Source organism: Apis mellifera, linkage group LG11 (assembly GCF_003254395.2).
Source record: "Apis mellifera strain DH4 linkage group LG11, Amel_HAv3.1, whole genome shotgun sequence".
Lineage (NCBI taxonomy): Eukaryota > Metazoa > Arthropoda > Insecta > Hymenoptera > Apidae > Apis > Apis mellifera.
Genome location: NC_037648.1, coordinates 3,149,425 through 3,176,467, shown reverse-complemented (window position 1 = coordinate 3,176,467; position 27,043 = coordinate 3,149,425). Strand labels below are relative to the sequence as shown.

The following is a 27,043-nucleotide window of genomic DNA, read 5'->3' as shown; positions in this document are numbered from 1 at the left end:
TAAAAAATAGTCACTTTTTAAGGTATCTTATTTTTAGTAAAGCACCCTAGAAAGATACTTATCTTTATTAACGTGTCTTTAGACAGATACTTTAAGAAGATTCACTTTTTAAGGTACTTTTAGATAGGGCCCATTCTTCAAGATGTCTTTACTAAAATAGTAGTAAACTATTAAAGTATTTATAAGTACTTACTTTTTACTTAAAATATTTAGACAGATACTTGAAAGGATTTTATTTTTTGAAATACTTTTAAAAAAATCTCATTTTTAAAATGAGAATATTTTGAAAGAGGCTATTTTTTTTTTATATTCGACTAAGATATTTATTCCATATCATTAACACGTATTCAATCAAATGTAGATCCATCTTTTCACTTTGTGAGCCATTTTATTTGGAAAAGAAGCGAGTAAGAATCGAGCGATACATTTAAAATGTATTGTAAAATTTTCATATCTCTAATCTAAATCTCTTTAAGCAATTTTTTGAAAAATTTCTTGAAGTTTCAAAAAATTTCATTAATCTTGCTTTTATTTTTCGTTTAGATTACTGTATAAACTGTATATACTGTAAAAATTCTTCATAGAATTAATCGACAACTTTGTCGATTTGAATTTATTTTAGAAATAATAAATATTAAAAAATAAATATTAAATGATAAGAAAAATCTTTGATATTGAATATTTATATATTTAATTATATATAATTATATAAAAATATATATAATTATATAAAATCGTATTTAATTGCAAGAAAAAAAAATAATGATAAATATACTACACGTTAAAAAATAATCATCGAGTTGCTTATTTTTCACAATTTCTCTTAAAACGCGCTGTAAACACGCTTTTTAGAAACCGGCTTGCGATTTTAAATTTATATTCGGATAAAAATTCAATCTACACTTTCTCGACTTAAATTTAAAATCCCGATATTTGTATTCGATATCATTTGAATCAAAATCACACTCGACCATCCGAGAAATATGAATCAACCAGAAACACTTCTCTGGGCGAAAATAGAAACGGTGTGTCCCTGAAGCATTTCCGGAAAGCCTCTATCCGACGAGCAAGGCATTTTCCAATCGATAGCGTAACAAAAACAACTTCGAACTCGGCCTAACGATCGGTGACGCTTAATTAATCTCCGGCAAACGTTTCCCACCCCCTCCCCCAACCTCCCCCCTGTATAACGAGTTTCCCCACCGCGTTCGAGGTTCATTCATCGAATAAGAGGAAAAAAAGCAGGAGGAGGAGGAGGAAGAAGAAGAAAAGAAGAAAAGAGCGGTGCAGCTGGTAAACGGGTGGAAATCAATGTCGGCGCCCTATTGATCGCGGGGGTGGTTCGATCGTTGCTCGGTCATTGGAATTCGCCCGTTCCTCCTTCGTGACTTCCATGACACCCATCGTGCGCCGACCTAGATCGCGGCACGGCGTGCCACGTTTCGCGTAGACGAACCCTATACCCTCTCCGCGAAACTTCTCGCCGGGCGGAAGGAAGGAAGTGGAATAGCATGTGGCGGCATTGCGGTGTAACGGCATTGATCTCACTTTCTCTTTCTCCCTCTCTCTCTCCCTCGTTCGGAAGGAGGTGAATGGCGAGATTATTACGCCACCTGCGTAATCTTCGCCCACTTCTCTCGTTCATTCTTTTTTTCTTTTTCTTTTTTTAATCCTTTGCTTCGATTTAAATTCTAAACTATTTTTTTTTTTTTTTATAATTGCGATTCCTTCTCCATCCAATTTCGTGTGGTTCAAGTTATAACACGTTACGTGTATTATTGTAATATGGTGGTTTGCATTTTGGTTTGCAGAGGATTTCGAGAGATTAAAACCCGGCCAATTTGCAAGGGAGGAGTCGTGTTCGCGTTGGAATTTCGTCCCAGTGCGAGGTGAATAGAAAGATAAAGCGAAGTAGTAGTGGGGAGAGTGTAACCGGTTTTAGATTTATTTGATAATTGAATTAAGATCTATTAGGATTGTGCAAATATTTGTGAAATTAAATTAGTGACATTAGAGAAGGAGTAATAAAGAATATTCTTTCTTAGTCATTAGTAAAAATAGAATTGGCATTAAAATTACTGAAACAAATTGGTAGGTGTGTTAACTTTTATTATAGAAACATAATTGCACATCTTTATACAAATAAATAAATAAACGAATTACGAGTTTAAAAAAATTTACCGTATCCCGTGAAATTCGATTACCATCCCTTTCTCTCTCTCTCTCTCTCTCTGTTTTTCTTCCCTGTAGGTACAATTATCCTCGTTCCCCTTCGAGGCGTTTACCCTTATTCTCTCAACCCCCTATTCACACAAACCGCAACTTGTACCGTCTTCCCAGCTACGTTTCCAATGTTTTATCAGTCGCGCGCAAACCCTCTTCCCTTCTCCCTCCCCCTCCTTTCCATTTTCTCTTTCTACGTGACCTGGCTAACGCTCTTCTTCCGCTCTGCTCCTCTTTCTTTATTTCCTTTCTTTCGCTTTATGCAAATCCCTCCTGGCAATCCCCCTCCACATTACCTCACCTCCCCTCTCCTCCTCTTTATCCCATCCCCCTCCTCTCCCGCCCCTTGTCCCATGCGTGTTTCTTCCGCTATAATTCAAGTCTACTCTTCCCCCTCTCTCTCGCACCTGTACGAGACGCCCCCTCTACGCTGTTCGCGCTTTCTCTCTCTCTCTCTCTCGCTCTCTCGCTCGCTCGCTCCGCCGCCTTGTAACCTTTCCTTGTCTCTCCCCACTCCCGGGCCATCCAACACGAGGTTGGATCCGCTCTTCGTCGCACTAACCGCACGCAATCAATACATCCCTCTCTCCGCCGTTCCTTCCATAAGAGACCACCGAGCCATTCCCCGCCGAGAGCTACTCTTGATCCTGGCCCTCCATCGAGAATTTCTCCCTCCAATTTTTTTTCTTTCTTCTCTTTCTCTTTCGTTCTTTTTTCTCGAGGCGTTTGTTTTCGATCTCGTTTTTTTTTGTGATTTTTTTTTTTTTCTCTCTTATTATTCTCCCTTTCTCGTTTGGGCCGTTTCGTTTTCCACCATTCCACGCTCAGCTGATCCAGCATTCTCTAGTGGGAAAATGCCGCGCCCAAGCACCATAAAACATACAAGGTCAGTATATCTTGGAGAGGAGGCCGACTATGGATGGGGTTGTACTACTCGCGCCGAGTGTATCATTGTGCGTTAATATGGGATCGTGTTGTTGCAAGCATTTCACATTTTCTTTTCCTCTCTTTTTATTTTTTTTTTTTTTATTTTTAGAGGGGAATTTTATCGTCACGTGTTAAATGTTTAATTCATATTCAGAAATTTAATTCGTTAAATAAAAGCATCGTATCTTTGGTTGTGGATTTTTGATACGATGGAAAATCGTTAATTATTTAATTTTTTTAAAATAACTTAAATATTTTTGTTTTCAATAAGTAAAACGATAGTGTTAAGATGAAAATTGAAAAATATGTTTAAGAATGTTTAAGAAGAATGAAAAGTTGAAACTTTAGAGATATTTGAATAATTTTAAAAAAACTATCTTTCAAAAAAGAATTATAGTACAGAAAAAAAAAATTATAGTAGATAAATATTTTTTTTTCCTATTTTCAAAATCTTGTGTCTCGTTAAAATTTATCACTTTTGTTGAAAAGCAAATAAAACTCATAAAAGTAACAATGAAAATTATTCGATAAAGAATATTATTGTTCTTTTTATTAAACATAAAAATATAGAAACGAATTAATATTGACCAAGAGTCGAAGAATCTATTTAAAAAACTAATTTATAATTAATATTTCTTACAACAATATTTCTTAAATTTAATAATTCATACAAATATCTTATCTTCTTCTCACTTATTATTCCAACTATTCATTTAAACAAAAAAATATTATATAATATTAATTCAATTAATAACTTTTTTATAATTTTTCAATAATAATATCAAATAATAATTTTCGTATAAAAATCTTTCCTATAAACTGAATTATTACTGAATTATCCTATCGAGATGTAACGAAATAAGTCAGGAGCCAAGATAAAGTAACTCGACGTGAAAATCTCGCGATACAGATATAAACACGTGATAAAAAGTGCGCGAGAAAGAAGAACTCTTTTCACGAATGAATATCTTCCGAAAGAACTAATGGACGGATACGGATAAACTTCAATAGTTTACTTCGAAACTTTCACGAGACTAAAAATCTTTAACAAGATCCGATCGCTTCCAGGCTTCTTTCTCAACTTTGATAAACCGTAATTCTTCGACTCTTCGATCTATCCGTGATCCTACCAATTTTGCGTAGATTCTGAAGTATCGCGAAAACTTCTCGATAATCGAAATGTTTCGCGGGAGAAGGGGAGGGGGAGGTGGCGGAGAAACAGCCGAATCAAAGAGTTTATCGTTACCTTCCACGCCCCTGTTACAAATTGGCAAAGTTTCGTTCGAAATTCGGGTCGGCCACATCCCGCCTTCTTTCTCTGTCGAGGTCGGAGACGTAGACGCGGATCTTACTACTTGCGCCGCGGCTGACGCGCCTTCCGTAAGCTTGTACTACTTCAACTCGACTTGTCACAAACGCGCATAATTTTTCTTGACGTTAGGATTAAATTTTTAATCGTGGGAAGAATTTTTATTGGTAACGGAGAAATTTTTCAAAGATCTTGAAAAGAAGATCTTTTTCTTTTCTTTTCTTTTTTTTTTTTATTAATTATTAGAAATGGCGAAAAAATTTTAAGGTTCGATCACTTAAATTCCTCCAAAATCGAGTTTTTGAGGAATTGCTGTAGAACAAATTTTCTTTTGTTAATTATTAATTGGAGAAAGTCTCTTTTGCGATGATCTGGTAAAAATTTAACACTTGAAATTTTTTAGAGAGTATAGAAAAAATTCTTTTTTTTTCTTTTTTGCAATGGCGTGATGTACTAAAATTTGACTCCTATTTTACGCAGAAAGAAATATATCGAGCATGAAAGCGTTAATTCAATCTCTAAATGTTTTTTCCATTGCCAATAATAGTTTATGTGGAATCAAATGTGGTGTAAAAGTAAAAAAAAAATTTTTTAATTTAAAAATATAAAATGAAACATCTTAATTCGACTCACTTTAATTCATTATATATTTATTATATCTTTGGCAATACATGTGGCAAATATACTAAACGTCAATTTGACGAATTAGACAAGCAACTATACTATATAATAATTAAAAAAAACGTGGAAAAGCTATAGTCGATATGATCTGAGAGCGTAAGAAGTAAGAATTCCCTTTCACGTGAAAAGAAGCGTTGAATAAAAAATCAGGATTAAAAGCGACATCGTCTCATCGTCTTCGTATTATTAAGATAATATGGTCTCTGACTCGAGAGTTCTTCGACTCTTTTTTTTTTTCCTTTAGTATCTCGAACTATTATTCTCACAAAATACTCAGAATTTAATTCTTTGCTTCTTCACCATCACTTGGATTGATGTGGCGACAATATTTATTTCTGTTCGATTTTTTTAGAATAAATAATCTTCATTCTTCATAAATAATCTTATGAGATGTAGTTTAATATATTGTTAAATGTCTTGTTAGATTCTTTTATCTTAAATTAAATCGTGATATCTTAGTCTGAGTTTAACACTCAGTGACAATAAAAATATTATTTTCAAAGTTTTTGAATTTTGTAAGCACGAAATGAGTTAATGAAATTGGTTCAAGTGAAGATGAGTTTGATTTTTCGTTACTGAATGACGAAATTACTTCCATCCATAAAGAAATTAATTAATAGAGATAACCATGATGAATATGGAAATGAAATAAGGTACAAGAAAGCGAAAAATAAGAATAAGTGAAGATATTGCAGAAGATATAGAAAATTCCAAATGGATAATATGCACAGAAAAATATACCGCGAAGAATACAATTTTTCTGCAGGATCTTCGAATATGAATGAGCATTAGATTTTTTTAAAACTATTTCTTACTAATGAAATAATGCGCAAAACAAATAATTACGAAATAAAATAATTAGAAAGAAAAGTACTATTACTCTACTTGCCCTGACAATCTGGGATACATCTTGGTAATTGCTTCATAAAATATCGCACAAAACAACAATATATGGACTTTAAGTTATTCAATAATTTTTTTTTCTTTATATAAGAAAGATATATAAAATATTAAAATACAAAAGTTTTAATTTGTGTATGAAGTAGCAAATTAGCTGTAAGAAATTGCTTCGAACGCACCGAACACACTGAACGAAACAGGAAAGGCTTAAACGTAGAAAGTGCGGTTTAGTTTAAACAATACGACCTTCTCAATTATTCCTGACAAACGTTTCACGTTTTATTACGTATTTGTGACAAAGAGAGGTAACTTTTTTTTTTTTTTTTGAAAAGTTTTATTAAATTGACTGATATATTTCCTCGCTTTTGTCAGTAGATGGCGTTAATAACGTTTCATACGAAGTTTTCAAGTAATTTTTTTTAAAGTTAAAATTTTTGATGTTGTTTGAGAGATAATCTATGCTTGAGTAATAAGAGTGTTGATAATAGAGAAATATTTGATACAGGAGGTAAATTAATTTATTTGCAATTAAATGATTCGTCATTTCGCGGGATAAATTATTCGTATTTATTTCATTTCGATTAAAATAATTGATTTATGATTATTATCGTTTAATAATTATTCCGAAATTTTCTCAAATAAATTTCCAAGTATTTATCTTGCTTGCAAATTTTATCAATCGATAAACATAGGACACTTATCGAATAACAAATTAAAATAATTTTTCTGAAACAAATTTCAAAATGTAACATAGATCAATTTTATCATTTTTGATGACAGAATACGAATTTTAAAACTAATTAAACTAGTATCAATATCGTATTTATATCTATATAATACGATATAACATGACCACCAAAAGATATTAAATTTTTTAATCCAATAAAAATTCCCCCACTAAATTCATTCATTCAAATTCATTCTAGTTTCTTCAGGTTTTACAATTACATTAAGATATTATTATTTAATTATTATTAATTTAAAATTTAGAAAGTTTACTTTACTATTCTTCAAACAATTGAATATTTAAATTCATTCTTTTGTTTTAATGATAGAATCTATGGATCAATCTTCTTTATAGTGATAGGATTTCATGGTTTACATGTATTAATTGGATCAATTTTTTTATCAATTTCTTTATATCTATTTTTATTATTAAAATTCCTTTCACTTAAAAAGCACACAAAATTCTACAAAACTACATAAAAATTGAACAAGTCTTATCTATTTCAATCAATCGACTCGGTTTACACGAAGCAAAACGAAGACGGAGCTAGATGGCAGCACGATAGAATGACAAAAACAGATTCTCTCATTCTATAAACTTCAATCACTCATGACTAATAAATCAACATTTTTATCAAATAGAACGAACATATCAACATACTTATTTATTAAATAATTTATTCATTCGTTTAATAAATTCGATAAAAAATAAAATTAAAAGAAAACGCGTTGAGCGCTTGTTTCAACCGTCCAATTTCAAAACGTCAAACTCGCATCGCGTGCACCGCAGCGATCAATCGAATCTCTGGTAAACCGAAGCAAACTAATTCACAGTTCTGTTTCTGAAACGGATGTTCTATTTTGGGATAAATTACGGGGATAAATTAATTAACGTTTACAGAAATCAACGCATGAATTCGGAATTTCTGACTGGTTGTATCCGATGAAGGAAGGAAGAAAGGAAAAGGAGGCATTGTTCCACATACAATTATCACGATAGGATTCAACATCTCCTCGCCTCTCGTCTCTCGCTTTCGACAAATCTTTTCCAAGAGAAGTGTGACACGAACTTTCTGTTTTAATCACGTTTTAATCCTCCACTTTCGATATATTATTTAAGTTTGATGAAGTTTGATGTTTAGAGAATTTATGGAATGTTGATACATTCATGGAGGATGATTTTTGAAACGACACGGAATAATTAATAAATTGATAAATGGATGTTTTAAATGTGTCTGTTTTAAAACTTAATTTTTCGTAAGTGCTTCGTATAATAATATATCGATGAATGTATATGTTCGAATTTTAACAATTATATGAAAATTGTTACGAGACGTTGATATTTTATTATAATTAATTATTATATAATTATTTTAATATTATTATATTGATAATAATTTGTGATAATTCTCTTCGATGTTTCTACGATTTCGAATTATGATTAATTAACAACTTGTTTACAATTACATCAATTATATCAAGAAGAAAGAAATGGATTTCAACTTCGTATCTTCTATTTTTCATTTATTTTAGATCTCTCGAAATATCGCTACAAGGAAGGCAAGGGAGAGGAAGAGACTACGTAAACTTCCTATTTTAATTACTTCTTGCTTAAATATGTTTTAACGCTAATTATCCGGGAGTTTATTAATTATCTTAACTTTATTGCTCCCTCGTGCAAAAATGAAGAGTCGAACGAGACTTTTAACAGGTTCGAGGGTGGAAAAATAATTTTAATAATATCTGTTTAGCGATGAAAAGTGAAAATGTCGAAAATATTTGGATTCGAAAATCGAAATTTAAAGAATCGAAGACTTCAAATGATTTGAGGATTTGGGAAAAAAGTAAAAGAAATCAAGAAAAAAATATTAAAAAAGATACAAATTGAAAAAGATATATTTTCGCTCGGTGATTAATAATTATTGTTTCGACGAGTCTTCAAGAAAAGAAAAATAATTAAACGTACAATTAAAAATACCATTTCTCTTATATAAAAGAAAGATAAGATCCGGATGTATATTATTGTAAAAAAACAATCCAAAATCTATAATAAATTATTTATTAATTACAGCAATGAAAATAATTTATATATAAAAATATCCATTTATTTTTTACAATATCTACACAATAAATAAATAATTCATGTCATTATCTACTGATTAATTAAATCAAAATCATTGTTGATAAATTTTTCAAATTTGAAACTCTCTTTAATTTAAACAGAAAAGTAAAAAAAAAAAAAAAAATAGTAAATAATTAAACATACAATTATAAATGCCAAAATTTTCTTTTCTCTCATGTAAAAGATGTATTACACAAAACAATTCAAAATCTATAATAAATTTGTAATTACAACAACAATTTATATACAAAAATATATAAAATTGTGATTTATTTTTTACGGTGTCTACACAATAAATAAATAACTCATGTCATTATCTACTGATTAATTAAATCAAATTCTGTTTATTTCATACAATTGTAAAAATTCTATATTTCAAAAATGAAATATAGATAAGAAAATCCTTTATTGACAAATAAAGTCTTTATAATTATTCTAATAAACTTAATATTTACATCTTTACATCTCTATCGTAACGATATTCCATTAAATGATAAAAAGTCAATTACTTGTGATCAGATCACTGCATATTTGAAAAATAATACAAATTTAACATCTACAAATTTACGATATTTCTTCTCGCTCGTAATACATCCATTTTCCGAACCATTTTTAATTTCAGATATTGAAGCGAAAAGAGAAAAATATAAAACCGTCGAAAGACCAATTTCAATCGACCATCTCGTTCATCCTTTTCGAATTTCGAAAAAGAGAAATCGTGTTCAACTTGTGAAAAAACAAAAAAAAAAAAAAAAAAGGAAGAGAGAAATGGATTAATTGTTGGACAGAGGAGAGAATCGAGGAGGAAGTTGGGGAAACTTGGGGATCGGCGACAAAGAGGGCGAGTTTTCCAATAAAGTCCTTCCTCCCCCCCCCCTCTCGGTGAAAGTTCGAAGCCGGATCGATCGATCGTTTTCTTACCATTCGCGGTTCCGCGAAATTGCAAGACAAGAAAGTTAAGACAAGCCAATAAATATCGGTGTATGTGGGCCACCGAAATACATATAATCCGCAACGCGACGTGGAGCTAAGCCAACGACGCATCCGCAGCCTGGCCGCCCTATTTCAAATTATTCGCAAGTTTCGATTCGACGAAAATTCGATTCTTTGCCGAATAATTCGACGACTTTCCAATTTTATCCTCGCCGTGCTATAATAATCGTTAAATGCACGATTATCGTTCATGTGTATGCGTATGTCGAAAAATTCTCGTTCCCTTGGGATTATTACTTGTTATTTGAAACGAAGATAATTAAAAAAAAAAAAAAAGAGTAACAAATTCATGGAATAAAATAAGAGATATATTATTTACTCGTAACGTATGGATTGGTATTTGTAAATATAAATTATAAAACGTTATTCATTTCCTGATGATCCGTTTTGTTAAATAATAATAACGTTTTTCTGTACATGGAAAAAAAAATAATTTCGTTGCAGATTAAAAGATGAAATGGAAGATAAAAAGTATTTAAAAATGTTAAATGTTAAAATAATCTTGAATAATTATTATCCAAATAAAAATAGAAATGAATAAACCGATATTGTTTAAAATGGAATAATGATGAAAATTTTATCAATTGCACAATTTACTAAAATTTTATCCCAGATATGTAATACCTTGGCTTATGAAACATATCCCTTCCAAAACAATTCGTTCTGATTTAGACGTTCTATTTTCCTCCCTGCATTCAACGATTTTATTAATGGCTTCAATTGTGCAAACTGTCGGGATTATTCGAAAACTTAGTCTTGATATTTGAAATCGATTGAATGGAAATTTGAAGAATGGATTTTATAGATATTACAAATAATATTGTACTGTTACACTAAATGTAATACAAATATGTATATATATTATTTAATAATTCACTCATCTCATCAGTGATGTTCATTCAAGAAGAAAATTTGAACCCTTGGAGTTTAAAATATAATAACAAAAAGTGTAAGCCAGAAAATTATCTCGTTTTCTTTCCGTTTTATTTGGAAAATCAAATGTGAATTATTTTTGAACAAATCAAGTATCGATTTTAATCAATACTCATCTTATATTTATAGAAATTTACAGAAAAACTCGAAATTTACATTAATACAAATCAAATTACGATTGAAAGAGACAAGCTAACGAGATAAACGAGGTAAGAGAAATATGGAAATGACAGGATTAAATTTTTAGAGAGAGAATGGAAAATTCTCTTTTTTATTATAAAGAAGACGAATATTAATCAGGATTTAACATCTGAACATGTAATCTTTTTCGAATCTAATTTCTTGGAGGGTGAAATGAAAGAAACTTTCATTGTACGAATTAATAGAAAGATGGAAACATAGACTTTTTTTAAAACAAATTATCCTATATACGAGATACAATGATAAAGGAAAAATAATCCATATTTCAAAATTTTTTAATTTCTCAACTTGTGATGTAATGTATTTACAACATCAATTATTTAATAATATTTGCAATTACAAGAAAAGAAAAATCCGTTTAAATCATAACAGTATTCAAAAGATGTATCTTCCTTTGCAAAAATTTATAAAAAAATACAATTCGAAAATGGAAACAAAATGGAAGATATATAGATTTAGGAAAAATTTGACAATTGAACCAACTTGAATAAAGTTACTTCCCTTTAAAATATTCAAGTTTATTTTATAATAATAATTATTTTATAAGTATTTTCCTTTGCAAAAATTTATAAAAAAATACAATTCATTCGAGAAAAATACAAACGTCATGGACGAACGTCGAAAATCGAAACTGGAAAAGATATAAATTTAGGGAAAATTTAACAATTGGACCAATGAAGTAATGTTACTTCTCTTTAGAATATTCAAGCTTATTTTATAATTATTTTATAATTATAAAATAACAAGCAATTCCTTTGATTCGATATTTTTAATTGGTTCCTTTTTCAAACTCAATGATCATTGAGGGATGAATGGTGCAAGGATCCAGGATCCAGTTCTCGAGGGAAGGAAAAAGTTTATGCTATGCTATGTTTCTATACACGAGAGAAGGTGGAGAGCGTTGGAAACGAGGTATTAAACTCATCTTGACAAAGCGTCACTATCAAGGGGACCTCGTCGTGTCAAAGAAGACAATGGGAGGCGTACCGGTGGGTACTCTTACTGATTGATCTTACCAAGTGCTTTCCTCCTTTCGCCACGAGAAGATCCACATTCGGAGCAACAAGAGATTAAACGAGTCGAGATATCGAGATGCAACCTGTTAAAAAAATCCTCCCCCCTCGATTCTTTATTGGCCCACCGTTTCTCGACCCGTCCCTCGTTGTTAGAATTGGTTTCTAATACTTTCTCGTAGAGAAACTTTATGACAAAATCTTTGAAGAAAAGAAAATATTACCTACAGAAATAATTTTGTATATATTCTAGCAATAATATGAGATTTCAATATAAGTTAAGCATTGGCCAATTTATATTTGTAATGCTGTTTCCAAATTTGTACATTTGATGTATTATTGTATATAAAAATGTCTCATGAAAGTTGTAATGGATTTCTGATTGTGAATTGATTTAACAAAAAATCATTAGAGAGAATTAAATAAACCCTTATATAAATTCACTTATTCATAGATCCTCATTACAACAATGTACATTGTATGTTGAATGTAACAATAACAACTAGTTAAAAGTGGAAGTATTGGAACAGAATAAGATTCAATTATATCATTGTTACATTAGTTATCTTCAAAGCCATATTATTGAAATCCATATGATTGTTACGTTACATAAACAGTATTAAATTTTATTTGGATTCGAATGATCATATGATTATCGTTACAACTACTCGATCCCCTAATAATCATTAATTGGATCCAATCTTACGTGTATACAACGATCCAATGTAACATTACTCGCATCCAATGTGTATCAGTTTGTATCCAGTGTTTAACATCACTCGAATGATTATTGTCATCAATCAAGTCGAATCCAAGAAAGCACTTATCCACTAATGGATAAGGATAATATTCAAAGAATAATGGAATAGAAAAAAAAATTCCTCGATATTCTCCAACTTCTCAAACTTTTCAAAGGAGAGACCTAGGAGAATATAATCCATCATTGCGTCACGACATGAACTTTCTACTCTTTAGACCTAGATCTCTTCCATCATTTGTTCCTTGAATTAACGTTTGGAATAACCACCACGTATATGGAAATCTTCCAGAGAGAGAGAGAGAGAGAGAGAGAATTGGAAATCTATTATTGGCCGCGTCTCGCAAATTACATTTGTCGATAATCATGCGTTAGCCCGCGAATTGACTTTTGCATTCGGCGTTTCCTATTGCCTCTCGGGCAATTGGCCTCCGCTCATACATTCGTAATATCTGCGGAGAGCATCTCTATTATTGGCTATCCCGAACACGCCTGATTGGGATATATTGCTTTCAAAATACGCCCTAGCCTACGATATCTCATTTAAGAAACCTTTCTCGAAAAGAAAAAAAAAAAAAAAATGAAATCTCTCCGATTCCTTTGAATAATTCTTGCTTCGTTTCTGAGAATAATTTTTCCACTCGCTCAAAGGAATTGGAATTTTGTTAATTTTTAATCGAAATCATGCACGAGTTCAATTAGTAGTTCAGTGAAGTATTTGTAACTTGAAATTAATTCAAGTTATTTTTTTTTTTAAAAAACAAAAGTGAAAGTGAAACGAAATATTTAAAATGGTATTAATGGAAATAAATAAAAATGTATATATCTTCTTGCTGTCATGAATCTCTTATCTCAGGGAGAAATTTTCATGATAATTTTATACGCGAATTTTCTATCCAGGACTCTTTCCAGGAGCGTAGATAGCTGTGAATCTAATCGGCGGAATGTTTCATCTGTTACGAGATATTCTCTCGAACGAATGTTGCAAGATCCGAGTCTAAGAATAAACTCACATTGTATCTCGTCAAACAACGTTCCATCAAGGACGGAACATTCGTCGTCGAATCGTGATTATCAGAAAGCAAGGCGAATCGGAGACCGTTGTCGAAACTTTATTTTCGTTCTTTCAATCTTCTCTTCATGATCGTTATTTTCATCGCCTTTTATAAATTTTTTCTTTATCGATTTATTATTGATCGACGTAAAATAATCTTCAGATAAATAGATATAAGTAATTTTACAGAAGATAGAAATAAATACTTCGCTGGTTTACAATTGGAACAATTTTTAAAATTGAAGACAAATTTTGATTTTTGAATATAGGATTAAATATCGAATGGAAGAATATCGATATGTCGAAATTAAGAAGATTCTTCATCATTTTTTAAGGAAAAATACATCTATCTTCACATTTTCTTTTTTTTTTTTTTTTTTTATTACATTTAGTGTAAAAGTTTCGTAAATTTTTCTTACAACTAAAAACTTGTTCTTAATTCAAAAAGTTTAGGAATACAGTGTATGTGTGTATCTGTGTAGTGGATCCAACTTCCCTTTTAAAACTCTTCCCTCGTTTCTTCCTCTAAAAAATACTTTGTGACCCGTGGATCGAGAACTAGTAATTTTTGATGTTTCATAAAATTGTTCCTTTATTTCAAGAAATTTAAGGATCTCTACATTTTACGTTCAACGATTCCAAGAAAAAAAAACATTTGAACTGAAAACCACTGTGTATCTCGATGGATTTTTAACACGTTTGATATCTTATTTTTTCAAAAAGTTTAAAAACTATTGCATTCTCTTCAATATTCTCTTCAACGATGAATTATTAAAAAATCTAACCGAAATTCCCGAGGCTAAATTTCACGAGTTTCATCCCTTTAAAAGACACTTCATGACCCACAAATCGAGAACCACTGCCTCGGTGATTCTGATGTTCCATTTTTATTTTAAAAAATTTAAGAATCACTGCATTTCTATCTCCAACAATGAATTTTTAACTTCTCTTTCTTTCTTCTCCCCAATTCCACATCCTTTAAAAAAACATTTTGTAAACATTGATTCGAAGAAATACAAAAACCAAAACCCTTTCATTTATTTAAAAAAAACAAAAAACCACCTCTCTCTCTCTCTCTCTTTCTCAAACCCGGACGATACCATTCTACAAAAGAAACTTCGTAATCCACCCAGATTGAGAACCGCTGCCCCACCAAATCTTAACGAAAAAAAAGAAAAACAACTCTCTTACATTCGAAAAAGTACGTACCATTGCAACTCCCTCCCCTCTCAGCCACCCTTTTCCATCAATCCAAGCGCCCCCTACCACTAACCGACCCTCATACGTAAACCTGCCAAAGCAATCCACGCATAATTACCTCGATACAGGGATCGCATCAGATACAGCGACCAAGCGCATAATGCACACATGATTGGTGGAAATGCGGGATCGTAAAGGACACGCGGCAATCGAGGGGAAACATAGAGACCCATTGCAGGGAGGGGGAGAGGGGGAGAGGTGCTCTCGATGATGCTCTTACGTGAATCCTGACCGTTACGTAAAGGAAATAAGGTTATGGATTCAGAGGCGAAGAGAGAGAGAGAAAGAGGGGAGGAGAGAGGGAGGGAGGGGGTATGGTGTGTGCGTCATGTCGGATCCATTCACCGGCTTCGAGTGAAGATGGGGCGAATCGGGTCGTGGGCATGGTTATCTAGGTCAGCTTCCCTGCCTCCATGGCCTCGATGGGAGTGGTTAACTCTGGTTACCACCGTGAATGTAGCGCGGCAGGCATCAATGAAACGTCCAGAATGACCCTGATCCGACGAATTGCCAGTAACAAGCACCGCAGCAACGAGTCGATACGCCTTTGCGATCTCCCACGGTGCCACCTGGCAAGCGTAGTCGGCCCATCCACGATGCATGTATATGTATATATATATATGTATATCCCAACTGAGGATACATTTCTTTTTTTCTCTTGGCATTTGTCTATTTCTAGTTGTTTTCTTTCTGGGAACGAGAAAGAAAGATTGGGCGGATAAGAATTTCGGGGGTGTTCTCGATGTATCTTGGTTGGTTGTCTAGGAATTGTTGGCGCGAGTCACGATGGATGAATTTCGAGTGATTCATACGAGTTTGGTGAATAAATGTTGTTTCGCGTGAAATTGGGAGCAAGCTTTTTGTATTATATAAATTTCTTACAAACGTTTATATCTTTAAGCAATCAAGCAATTCATAAGATTCGCAAAGTTCTTTGAATTTAAGTTACACAATTCGTACAACAGATTTTAAAACGAATATAAATTGAGGCGCAGAACCAATCAATTTAAAAGAAACAGGACGGAAATAAAAACTGTCTCCATCTAGCTGTCTAGTTTCGTTCAATTGCTTATAATAATAACTTAATAATTAAACGTCAATCAACATTGATATAAATAGAAATATTTTTTAATAGAAAAGATTTAAATTTATATCCGCCCAAATACAATTTCAACATTTCCGAGTCGCCATAAAGTTTCTATTCTGACGGGATACTACGGTCTGTGGATTGTCCGCAGGCACTGTCCATCAGCAGACGGACAATGTCATACGAAACGTGACGTCCAATATCATTCCGTGGGCACATCTAACTTCATATAGACAAAATTCAAGCTAATACCTGCTCGAGGCGTGCGTTTTATCTCCTATTGTCTCCAAACTGTCTGCTGACACGAATGATACCTTACTTGAACAAAGAATGACTTTATCGAATCTTGACATCGACAAAACTGATTTTCGAATAGCCTTTGTTAAGCATTATTAATCATAAAAATGTGGCAAATAATTGGCGAATGATTAATAGATACAAGGATTGAAAATAAAGTTATAAGTAACTTTATTATCAAACTTAAATTACTTATTATTTCTAAATCGATATTTTTTAAATACTTTTGTATTTGCTTCAGCATCTAGAATCAATTCTCTGAACTATGTATATATATAGTCATTCACTCAACGTATTAATCTTGTGCAAACAAATCACAGACGTACGTATGCACCGTCAACAGTGAATGCCAATGGAACACCGGTTTGCATCTCTTAAATTTCGTGTTCCTAAAACATCCAACAAATCGTAGATTCGATTTGTCAGACGCAGCCAACCAGAGTTTCGAAGTTCTTTCTTGAAAGATCGAGACTAAAAAGCGGAATTGGAAAAGTTCTTTCCAGCGAAGAATCAGAAGAGAGAAAGAGAGAGAGAGATAACGGAGATATCACAAGCGGCACGTTCATTTCGCGACGTGCATCGAATTACTGACCCTTCCCACGGGAACTCTATCCGCGTCCTCTATCAGCTTTAACGAGCTTATAAAGTAACAGTGCCATTTCTCACGGATCCATGAACGGAAATTCCGGTGAAACGGCCAATCCTCCGTTCCCACGTTTAGGGAAATGAAACGACGAAGAAGGAGAAGAGAATACGAAAAACACGAGGAAATAATGATATCGCGCCGCGCAGAAGTGGCGTGCACTCGAGCGGTTGAACACGCGGCTCGAACGGGACGATAGTTCAGAGGCGTGAGTCGATCCTCGATTCGAGAATCTCTTAGCCGATTACATTGAGTGCAGGTGGCGTTGTGTGTACAAGAAACTGCATTATCCAATTATCGGGTTACTTAGGTGTTAACCTAGTGACCCAACAATTTCCCGAGATTAAGATCAGATCAGGTGACTATCATTGACGTGTGGGATTGACGAATAAATCGGATAGTCAATTTTTGAATAATAAAAAAAAAAAAAATTTAGAAGAAAGTTTCGCTTGGAAGAAAGTCGAATGATGTATTAATTATTGGACGTTGAGCCAATAAGGGAGGCCAGAGGCTAACTCGAAGCAACTAGCCTCCTCTAGTTATTCCACGTTGAAGTTTTGTCGAAAGTTACTTTATCTTGGGTCGTTAATTATAGCTGAATCACATTTGTTACGAGGTTTGGTAATAATAAAGTTGATAAAATTTGCGAATTGTTCGCGGTGAGGTATTGTTATATAAGCGTGTCGTTATTGAACATCACAGTGGATAAGGTACTTTCTTCTTGGGAAATTATGCGCCAGGATTGTGTTTTCTTTTTTTTTTTTTTTTTCTTCATTTCGATATGATTTTGAAACATATTTATTTCTTTTTATTAAAATCTCTTTAAATGGTATTAAGAATAACACGATAATTGTGAAGGTTGTTTCATAAAACAAATTTCCAAAATTATTTTGAAGAGCGGACATACAAAACTCTAGTGTAGATACAGAACTTGGATTATAGGGAGATTCGGAAATAAAGTAGGTAGCACTTTAAAACTAATAAGCAAAGGAAAATTTTCTGGATAATTATTCGAGTCGAAGATGAAAGGAGAGAAATTTTTACTAATAATACTCTATATTTGAATAAATGAATAAATTTCGTCACTTTAATTGAATACGAGTCATAATTACGTCTATAATGGCACACCGAGGTTTTTACCGAACCGACATGACTGGAACTTTTCTATTTAATTTTTTAAAATTAATGTTACGAATTACACATTTCTTATTGGTTTTTGCCCTTTTTCCACATTTACACCTTGAAAAAAATTTCATCGATATATCTTTAAATATTTATCTCTAAGATGCAATAGAAAACGTTCGAAGTTTTAAATTTACGACATTATCCTATCGAGACAATGGAGTACTCAGGTGTGCCATTACAAGCTCAGAGAATGAAAAACTCGTGGGCATGCAGAACTACGGTGGAACGAAAAAAATCAAAATTGTATGACTATTTTCTAGATTTCTCTAGATCATAGTGAAAAAAACTTGCCTTTAATTCTAGAAAATTTACTTTTCGAAGCGCTGCAGAAAAGATCTCTTTCGAGCTTTTGTAATTTTTATTTTTCGAACCGGTACTCTATCTTATCTGCAAGCTTACTCGTCCAAAATTATTTGCAAAATTACAATTACAAATTATTAAAATTGTCGGAGAAGAATGCAAAAGGCAAATCTCTCCCTACATCTTTCGTTCCGCCCTAATGCAGATGTTTCTATCTGTCACGCGTGAAAAGTTAAATTAAAAATTTACCAAGTAGCACGGTGTTACGCAACACAGAGTCAACAATCAACGTGCTTACGGAAAACGGCAACACCTTCCAAAAGTATTCCTCGAATCCTTTGTCGAAGCATCGGCACAAGAGCCGATCACGGTGCAGAGATAGACCAAGTCGTCCCACACAAGATCTTTTTCTTGTCGCGTAACACCGTTCTCCCTATTCCTCTCGTGTCCCCTCGTGTTTATCAAAAGCCACGTTTATCCGCGTTTTAGCTCACTGAAAGCGTTGTCGTATCCGGCACGAGGCTGCTTCGTATATTATAACGCACGATATCACACGAGCACCAGTTTCGCCGGTTCTATCTACTTCCTTTCTCACCCCATCTTACTCCGACCAGGCAACACCACATCCGTCAGCAAATCCACATGGTCCTTTCTGACAGCATTTTAAATCGGTCGGCCGAGTAATCGAGTGGACCACGTCGTGGGCTCGTGTATATTTGCCGACGAGCCGAGCCGAGCCAAGCCGAGTCGAGCCGAGCCGAGCCAAGCCGATTCACAGACGTGAATGCCAATCGTGCCAATCGTGGGCCAAAAGAGGCTAACCATCCGAGTGTCGGGGTGCCACACGATTTCAATTCATTTGGCGTAAACAAACCAGCGCAACCTGCATAGCCCTCGGAGCTGGGCTTCGAGGAGAAACTTTCCCTCCCAACCCGGCCAATGGTAATGCCACGGAGGATTATCAGATGGCGCCAGCAACCGGGATCCTCGCTACTTTTATCGACTTCATTGCGTCAAGCGGTGGAGGCCGACTGTGTCGACCTGTGCCCCGTGTAATGGCACACAAACGTCGAGCGTCAGCGTTTCTCAACACGGAAATCGCTATAAAATTTCACGATTATATAGAGGCTCTCGAGAGAGCATTTGGTCAACTCGTCCTCGAAGCGAAGGATAGTTTTGGCTATAGATAGGTCGTGTGTGTGTGTGTGTGTATATATGTATGCGCTTAAAGGAAGATTGAGAACCGCTGTTCTTATAGATGGTGGATGGCACACGCGAGCAGGCATGTGCGGAGACCCGAAAAATATTTCGACGTGCTCCCCTGCCAAACGGGTCGGCGAGTCATCGAGGTCGATTTTTGCGAAGCCGGAAACCGTTCCAGGGTCAAGTTAAAACACAAGAAAATAGAGTGGTGTATTGCGCCTAATGGATCGATTGCGATTCGAACCGAAATGAACCTTCCATTTATCATGCGGACACAAATGAATAAATGTTTTTTAGCGGATTTAAAAGAATACGGAGGAGACTTTTCAATTTTATTCATTATCAATGTCGAAAGATAATATAAAATTTTGATATTTCATAACTTTTATATATATATATTTCGACAAAGATGAGAAAAAGAACGTTTTAATCGAAGAAAAGTGATTTATAAAAAAGTTAATTGTATAAATTTTAATTATTCGCTAATTACAAAATTACAATCAGGTTTTTTATAGAGGAAGTAAAAATTCAGGATTTTCACAATTTACGAGTAATTTAAAACCAGTCCCTGTTTCGTGACTCGCCCCGCATGTAAATCCAATTAACGGGCTAACGAAAGTAGAACCGGGACGTTTTTGACCGTGCAAGCTGATCTAGCATGTTGGCGCGGCATAACGGCGCAGTCTATCCAATTCTGAAATTATGCCAATCGAAAATTGTCTCCAAACTTCTGTCACGGGGAAAAAAATTGCATCGAACCTAGTTAACGAACTGATAACAGGACTGACTCCCCCAGAGGCGAGGTAAATTAAACCGAAAGTTAGCCATGGCTAAAACCTGTAAACCCGGGGAAAAAAATGTCTAAACTTAGTTTCCATTCAATGAGTTAATACCCTTGATCTATAATATATCGTATTTTACATCAATATCAACTAAGCATAATCTACATTATTTTGAATTATCTACAGAGAATTTAATTTTAATAATTATATCATGTACATGCTTGTTTTCATGACGCAAAAAAAAATTCTAGAACTTGCCATCGATCTTGTTATGTAGGTAGTGGCAACCATAATGGTCCATTCGCTCGTTTAATCGTCAAAGTTAAACTATGTTGATCATGGTCGTTATATCAGAATTCACGACTGCTTGAGAGTATATTGTGTGTTCTTGATGATCGTTCGAAATTTACCTTGGACGACAGATGCCCAAATAATGAAAATTAACGGTATATACATGGTAATACTAATGAGAAGAACTATATAACGTTTGTAGCATTATTGATTCCAGTTTGAATAAGTTAAAATTACAAATTGGACACGGTTCAGAACACACGTATGTCCTTTGATTGATAATAATAATAACAACGTAAAGTTAAAGATTGATGTACGATTCTTGTTAAAGACGATAATTTGAAGAGAATACTAATGTATGATGCTAAGGTTTATCTTAAATTGTATATACAATAAATATCAATTAAACAATATGAATAATTTAAAAAATTGTTAATGGTTAATGTCAACAATAACAGAGATGCAAGACGATAATTTGAAGAGAATACTAATGTATGATGCTAGGGTTTATCTTAAATTGTATATATAATAAATATCAATTAAACAACATGATTAATTTAAAAAATTGTTAATGTCAATAATAATAGAGATGCATCAAATAAGGGATTGTGGAAAAATTCTGAATGACCAACCGAAATAGAACGAATAGAGAGAAAAGAAAAAAACGTAAAAATGATGGGAGACAAAGAAGAGGAAGCAACGAAGGGTTGGCATGCCACACGACTACTCGACTCTAGAGTCTCCAGAGAGGAAGAGGTCATCTTTTCCCATTTCCTCTCGAAAGCACTCGAATATTTCCACCCCGAGTTTTTCTACGTAATTCATCAGTTTAATCAAATCCTCTTCTGATACAAAGATATATAAAATTACGTCATGTTCGATTAAATAATATCAGCTGTCTTATCGACATCGCTAATAATGCCAATTTTCGAAAATATGAAAGTTTTTTTAAATGAATGTCAAATTATAATTACAGATCGAAAGATCCTTACTTATCGGACGAAGTTAGAATTTTTATGCAAATACATATTTTACATATTTTTGCATATCACGTTGATTGGAAAATGGCTTTCTTTCATTAAGCAACTGTCATTACTAATTAATATCGTTCGTCGATATCCATTATCCATTAAGAACGTAGATATGAGGAATTATGATAGCAATAAAGGGATGAAAAGAATAACGAGCAAAGAAATTAGATCATCAGAATGTATATGTTACAGATGAAAATAAAACAATGATCAGAAAAAATAGAAGAAACATTAATATTACAAAACAGCTGATGTGACAGAAAGAAAATAAAAATCAAATATCAATCTTTCATGTTTCTTATTTTTTTTTATATTAAATAAATAATATAATAAACTTTTATCGAACAAATAATTCTCTCATCTAAAAACTTTAATTTCTGCATTTCCAGCCTCATTCCAATTCCATTCTTCAATTATCCCATTCAAAGTAACCCGATTCATCGAGCACACACGATCACTTTGCTCGATCGATAAATGTATTTGCAGAGACGTATTTCTCGAAGCGAAATTGCGAAATTCACGATTCTTATTTAAATGGGGGGAAAAAAGCGTTTAAATAAGACTTTCAAAGATACTCACGATGGAATAAAATTTGGCGAAAGTGGATCGCTGGAGATGAGATCTGAATCTCAAGCAAATTCGATAAACGGGAATAGAGGCGCTGAATGCATTTTCGGATCGATCGATAAAGGCGACTAATCATCGTGAAATATTTTTACAAGAAACCCGTTAAAATAAATTCCTAACTTATCCTTTGTTCCATCTTAACCAGATCTAACCTCAACCAGACCCAACCCAATTTTATGATACTGATAATAAATTTGTGAAATGGAATTTTTCTCCCTTTAACATCTTCCCTTGTAATTTAATCAACAGATGCATTTATTTAATTTCGAAACTGCATGTGCGAATCAGTCTAAAATAAAATTCTATATTAAAAGGATGGATTTAGAGAGAGAAAAGAATGTAACAATGGAAATGTTTGAACATTTACTTTGGAATGATATACAGAGAAATTTTGAATAGAAATTTAAAGTAATCATTTCACGATGAAAAATATGATTATTATCATAATAAAATGTGTAATATTGAAAAGAAATATCATATTCAGTAATTTTTATCGACAGATGAAAATAGAATATATTGCTCGATCTGATAAATCTTGCATCATGGAAGGTTAAAGTTGTGTAACCGCGTCATATTTTACATCCTAGACACGATAGCTTCGACAACGGACAGGAAACTTATCAAAAAGTTCCAGTTTCGATAAGATAAAAATTCGCAAGAGAATTGAAAAATTTCAATTCTCCTTGTTATTATTCTTTCTTTCTCCCCGTGTTGGAAGCGATGATGAAATTTGCATCGAGGGATGCTGTTGTCCGATGATTGTGCTCTTTTACGAGGCAAGGTTAAATTAATATCGCCCCACAAGCTTCGGTTTTTATGCCAGTAACGTGTAGCGCCCCCTATTACGACCACACTTGAAATAAATTGGTCCTCGAATAATAACCATCCTTTACACTTTTCCTAACTAAAACCCCTCGTGAAATTTTTTCTGCGAGCCAGGAAAATGGTAAATAACTTTCTCGCCTTCTTGTTCTAACCAATAAAAAAATGGCAATAAAATGAAAAGATTTAAGGATTTTATGATTTGTATATTTGTTATTATCGCTTAGAATTTACTTCTTCCTAATCATAACTAGTTTCTACAAAGTTCGTGTCATCAGAAATTATCAATAAGGACATTTTTAACGAAAAGTTTTAGTTTGAAATATACAGTTACAGTATACAGTTTTAGTAATGAAATATTAAATAATTACAAGACTTATGTAACTCTTGTAATAGCATTTGACAAAGAAGAGAGTTTGACAAAGCTTAGAGTTTAGAGATATGATTAGCATTCACTTGTTTTCCCTTGATCATCAAAATTGTCTATCAGAAGAAAGCAAAGCAATATTTATATTGTCATTTCAGTTATTGATCCAGAATACATTCGAAGACATGACTGTTCAATTCAACTACTTTGACTAATTTGCATAATCTATAGGACTACCAATTTCACTTTAATCACTGATCATGAAATCAACTTACATTGATTAAGATTTGATTCAAGTAGTATTTCTGGCTAGCAATTAACAGCAATATTATATAAAATCAATTCTTCAAATCTATTTCTATTTTCCATAATATACATTATGTTTGAAGATACAAGAGATTTTTGTCAAATCACAAAATTGAATAATATGAACAATAATGGTGCAAGAAGACAATTGAAAGAAGAATATATTGAGCACTTCATTAAATTTTTAGATAATTTATAATAAACATTTATAATAAACAAGTGTTGACTCTGCCTAACAACACCTCTCCCTAACTCAAATAATTTTCTTCAGATTAGTACTTCCTCCTAGTTTCACTTATTCCATAATTAAAACCCTTGATCTATCTATCTACATAGTCGCACAAAGATTGAAGATTTCCAAACCAAACTGAACCACAACTAACAATTTTGAATTCTATCCTCAAACTTTATTTTGTCACCCTTCACGATAATCATATTTTTTCCATCCTCGACAAAACCACTCTCACAAAGACAAAGGGGAAACAATCTTTCCTCGAGGTTGCACGCTCATTCGAAAATCCACCCACGACTGGGCGGGTTTGAAGTTTGCACAACGACAAAAAAAACGAAAGAAAGAAAGAAAGAAAGAAAGAGAGATCCGCCACGAGGATTAGTTACCGCCCGAACATTGTTCTCTTAGGGATACAACAAGGGATGGAGGGAACGATCGATGAGTTTATTAGCCGAGAGCAGTTCTCTTCCTTTCTTTGTCCCTATTTTTGCTTCGAACACGGTGTACGCACGCGGGAAGAGGAGGAGGAGGAGGAGAAGGGGTTAACGATGCGCCACGCATTCATACGTGGCGTGTATCGAGAGAAGGCAGGAAGGCTCGTGGGAAAAGGCGCGGAAGGTGCACACGCACGCGGAAAATGTGTGTCGTGAATTGTCACCCGCGATCGATCCGCGCTCCCTCGCTCGCTCGCGCCGTCACTCGTATGTTGCGAATCGTGGTCATGGAAGCCGTTTATTATTATTTATTTACGTGTTTATATCGAGTTGGAAAATTAATTTCGTTTTCACAGTCGATCTCTCCCCCCCCTCCCGGTATCGAATTTGAAATGGAATGAAAATCGATTTTTCGTTAACGAAAAGTATGGGCGTTTTTAATCAATGTCGGAAATGATGATGGAAGGTGGTGGATTTTTATTATTGGTGGAAATATTCGTCGCGATAAATTTTTGTTTATTAAGTAAACGCTTTTTGTACTAACTATTTTCAATAGGAAGAAATTTTTGTTTTTTTTTTTTTTTTAATGATATTTTACGTATCGAAAAAATGGTGGATGGTGTTTGATGGTATTGTTAAATTATTGAAATATAATAAACGGAAAAATTTTGAATACTTTTTAAATTTACATTTAAATCTCATTTCGATACACACAAAGGATTATTATTACTTTTACGTTGTAATATTCACAAGTATAGTCGTAATTCACACTATAAAAATTCATCATTTAAGACACGTGATTTTAAATTAAAAAGAAATTAAAGGAAAATTCTTTTGAAAATTAAAAAGATATTTGAAAAATAATTTCAAGCAATTTAAATACAATCGAGAATTCAATTTCAATTTTAATTAATTTGAAATCAATTGATAATTGAAAATTTTTTGCTTGATGGAATATTTCGAGCCAGGTAAATAACAGATTAATAAAATAATAACTTTGAGTCGCTTTGAAGATATTTATCAATTTGAAAGATACTTGATAAAACTTGATATTAAATTAGATAAGTAATAAATTTATATCGGTAAAATGACTTCAAATCGACTTGTAACGAATTCCTTAAATTCAAATAACTGAAGATGAACATCTATTCCATTAGTACTTATACAACATTTACAATATTCGTAAGTAGTAACTTGGTGAATACTCCATTGATACTCAATTTAATTAAAAGTCTTCCTAACCACCCATTCAAGAACATTCAAAGACCGTTCGATTGAAATTCAAATCAAAGACGAGCTACAATTTTTCCATCTTTTCCGTGGTTTCCTTCCTCCTTCTCCTTCTTCTGCGACAAACATATTTTCCGTGGCCTTTGCAAAGAATTCGCGTGGATGAATATTTATCGTTTCGAATTATCGATCACGCAAAGGCGGTGGTAAAAGAGAAAGATTGGCATTTTATAAAATTCTCTCAGAATTTTAATTCGAATTCAAAATTCTTTGCAAATGTTACAGATATTGTTGAAATATTATTATTATTCATCGTTTGTCAAACAGTCTGTTTCTTCTTTACATGTTTGTAATCAGAATTCAAATATTTGTGCATCATTAAATCCTAATTTCTCTCGTAATTTTATTTTGAAGAAATTCTTCTTGGAATAATTATTCAAGTGAAATTTTGTTTTGCTTTTTATTTCCATCGTTACAATTAAAATACTTTCGAAAGAAAAATTATTTTAATATTTCTCGTTTGTTATTGGTATCTGATAAAGAAGTTCTTGCATAAAACTTTTTATACACGAGAAATTTTTTCATCTTCTATTATTATCTATTATAATCAAGCATCTTTGTTTCAAAAAAAAAAAAAAAAAAAGAATACAATTTCTATTTTACTCGAACCAATTATTCTTATTATTATTAATTATTATTCTTCAAATAATTCTCAATAAAAATAATAATCGAAATAAAACACTATAAATAATTGCAAAAGTGCTGGTATTCTACTTCGTTTCTTTTGTTTTCGTGATGTGCATCAAATTCCATGAAAGATGTTGACAGCTCTCCGAAATATTGATTAATCTTTCAAATAAAGAACCATCAAAAAAAAAAAAAGAAAGAAAGAAAAAGAGATGAAAACAGGAAGAATGACAAGAAAAGAATGATAGGCGCGCAATATTTTAAGCCAGCTGAAAATCCTCGCGCTATAGGTCATTCGCCTATTTTCGAATCGGATCGATGAACGCCTAGTCACATGGGAATCACCATGAATCGTGGGTCCACGTTGTCCGCAACCGCTGTTCATCGTATTTTATCATTTCACTCTTTCAATGGGGAACG

The 27,043-nt window shown here is 33.0% G+C and overlaps 1 protein-coding gene across 9 annotated transcripts in view; it reads right to left on the bottom strand.

Annotated features, from left to right (window-relative positions):
• The window catches only part of LOC408343 (potassium voltage-gated channel protein Shaker), a 313,638-nt gene that overhangs the window by 73,336 nt on the left and 213,259 nt on the right, over positions 1–27,043 (bottom strand). Inside the window, exon 1 of one of the 9 annotated variants that reach the window (XM_016914901.2) lies at positions 19,207–19,226. The exons of the other annotated variants lie outside the window; for them this stretch is intronic. Within the exon in view, the coding sequence (XP_016770390.1) occupies positions 19,207–19,211 (5 nt within the window). The 5' untranslated portion in view covers positions 19,212–19,226. Of the gene's footprint in view, positions 1–19,206; positions 19,227–27,043 lie in introns of those variants that run through there. 9 annotated transcript variants of the gene reach the window in all.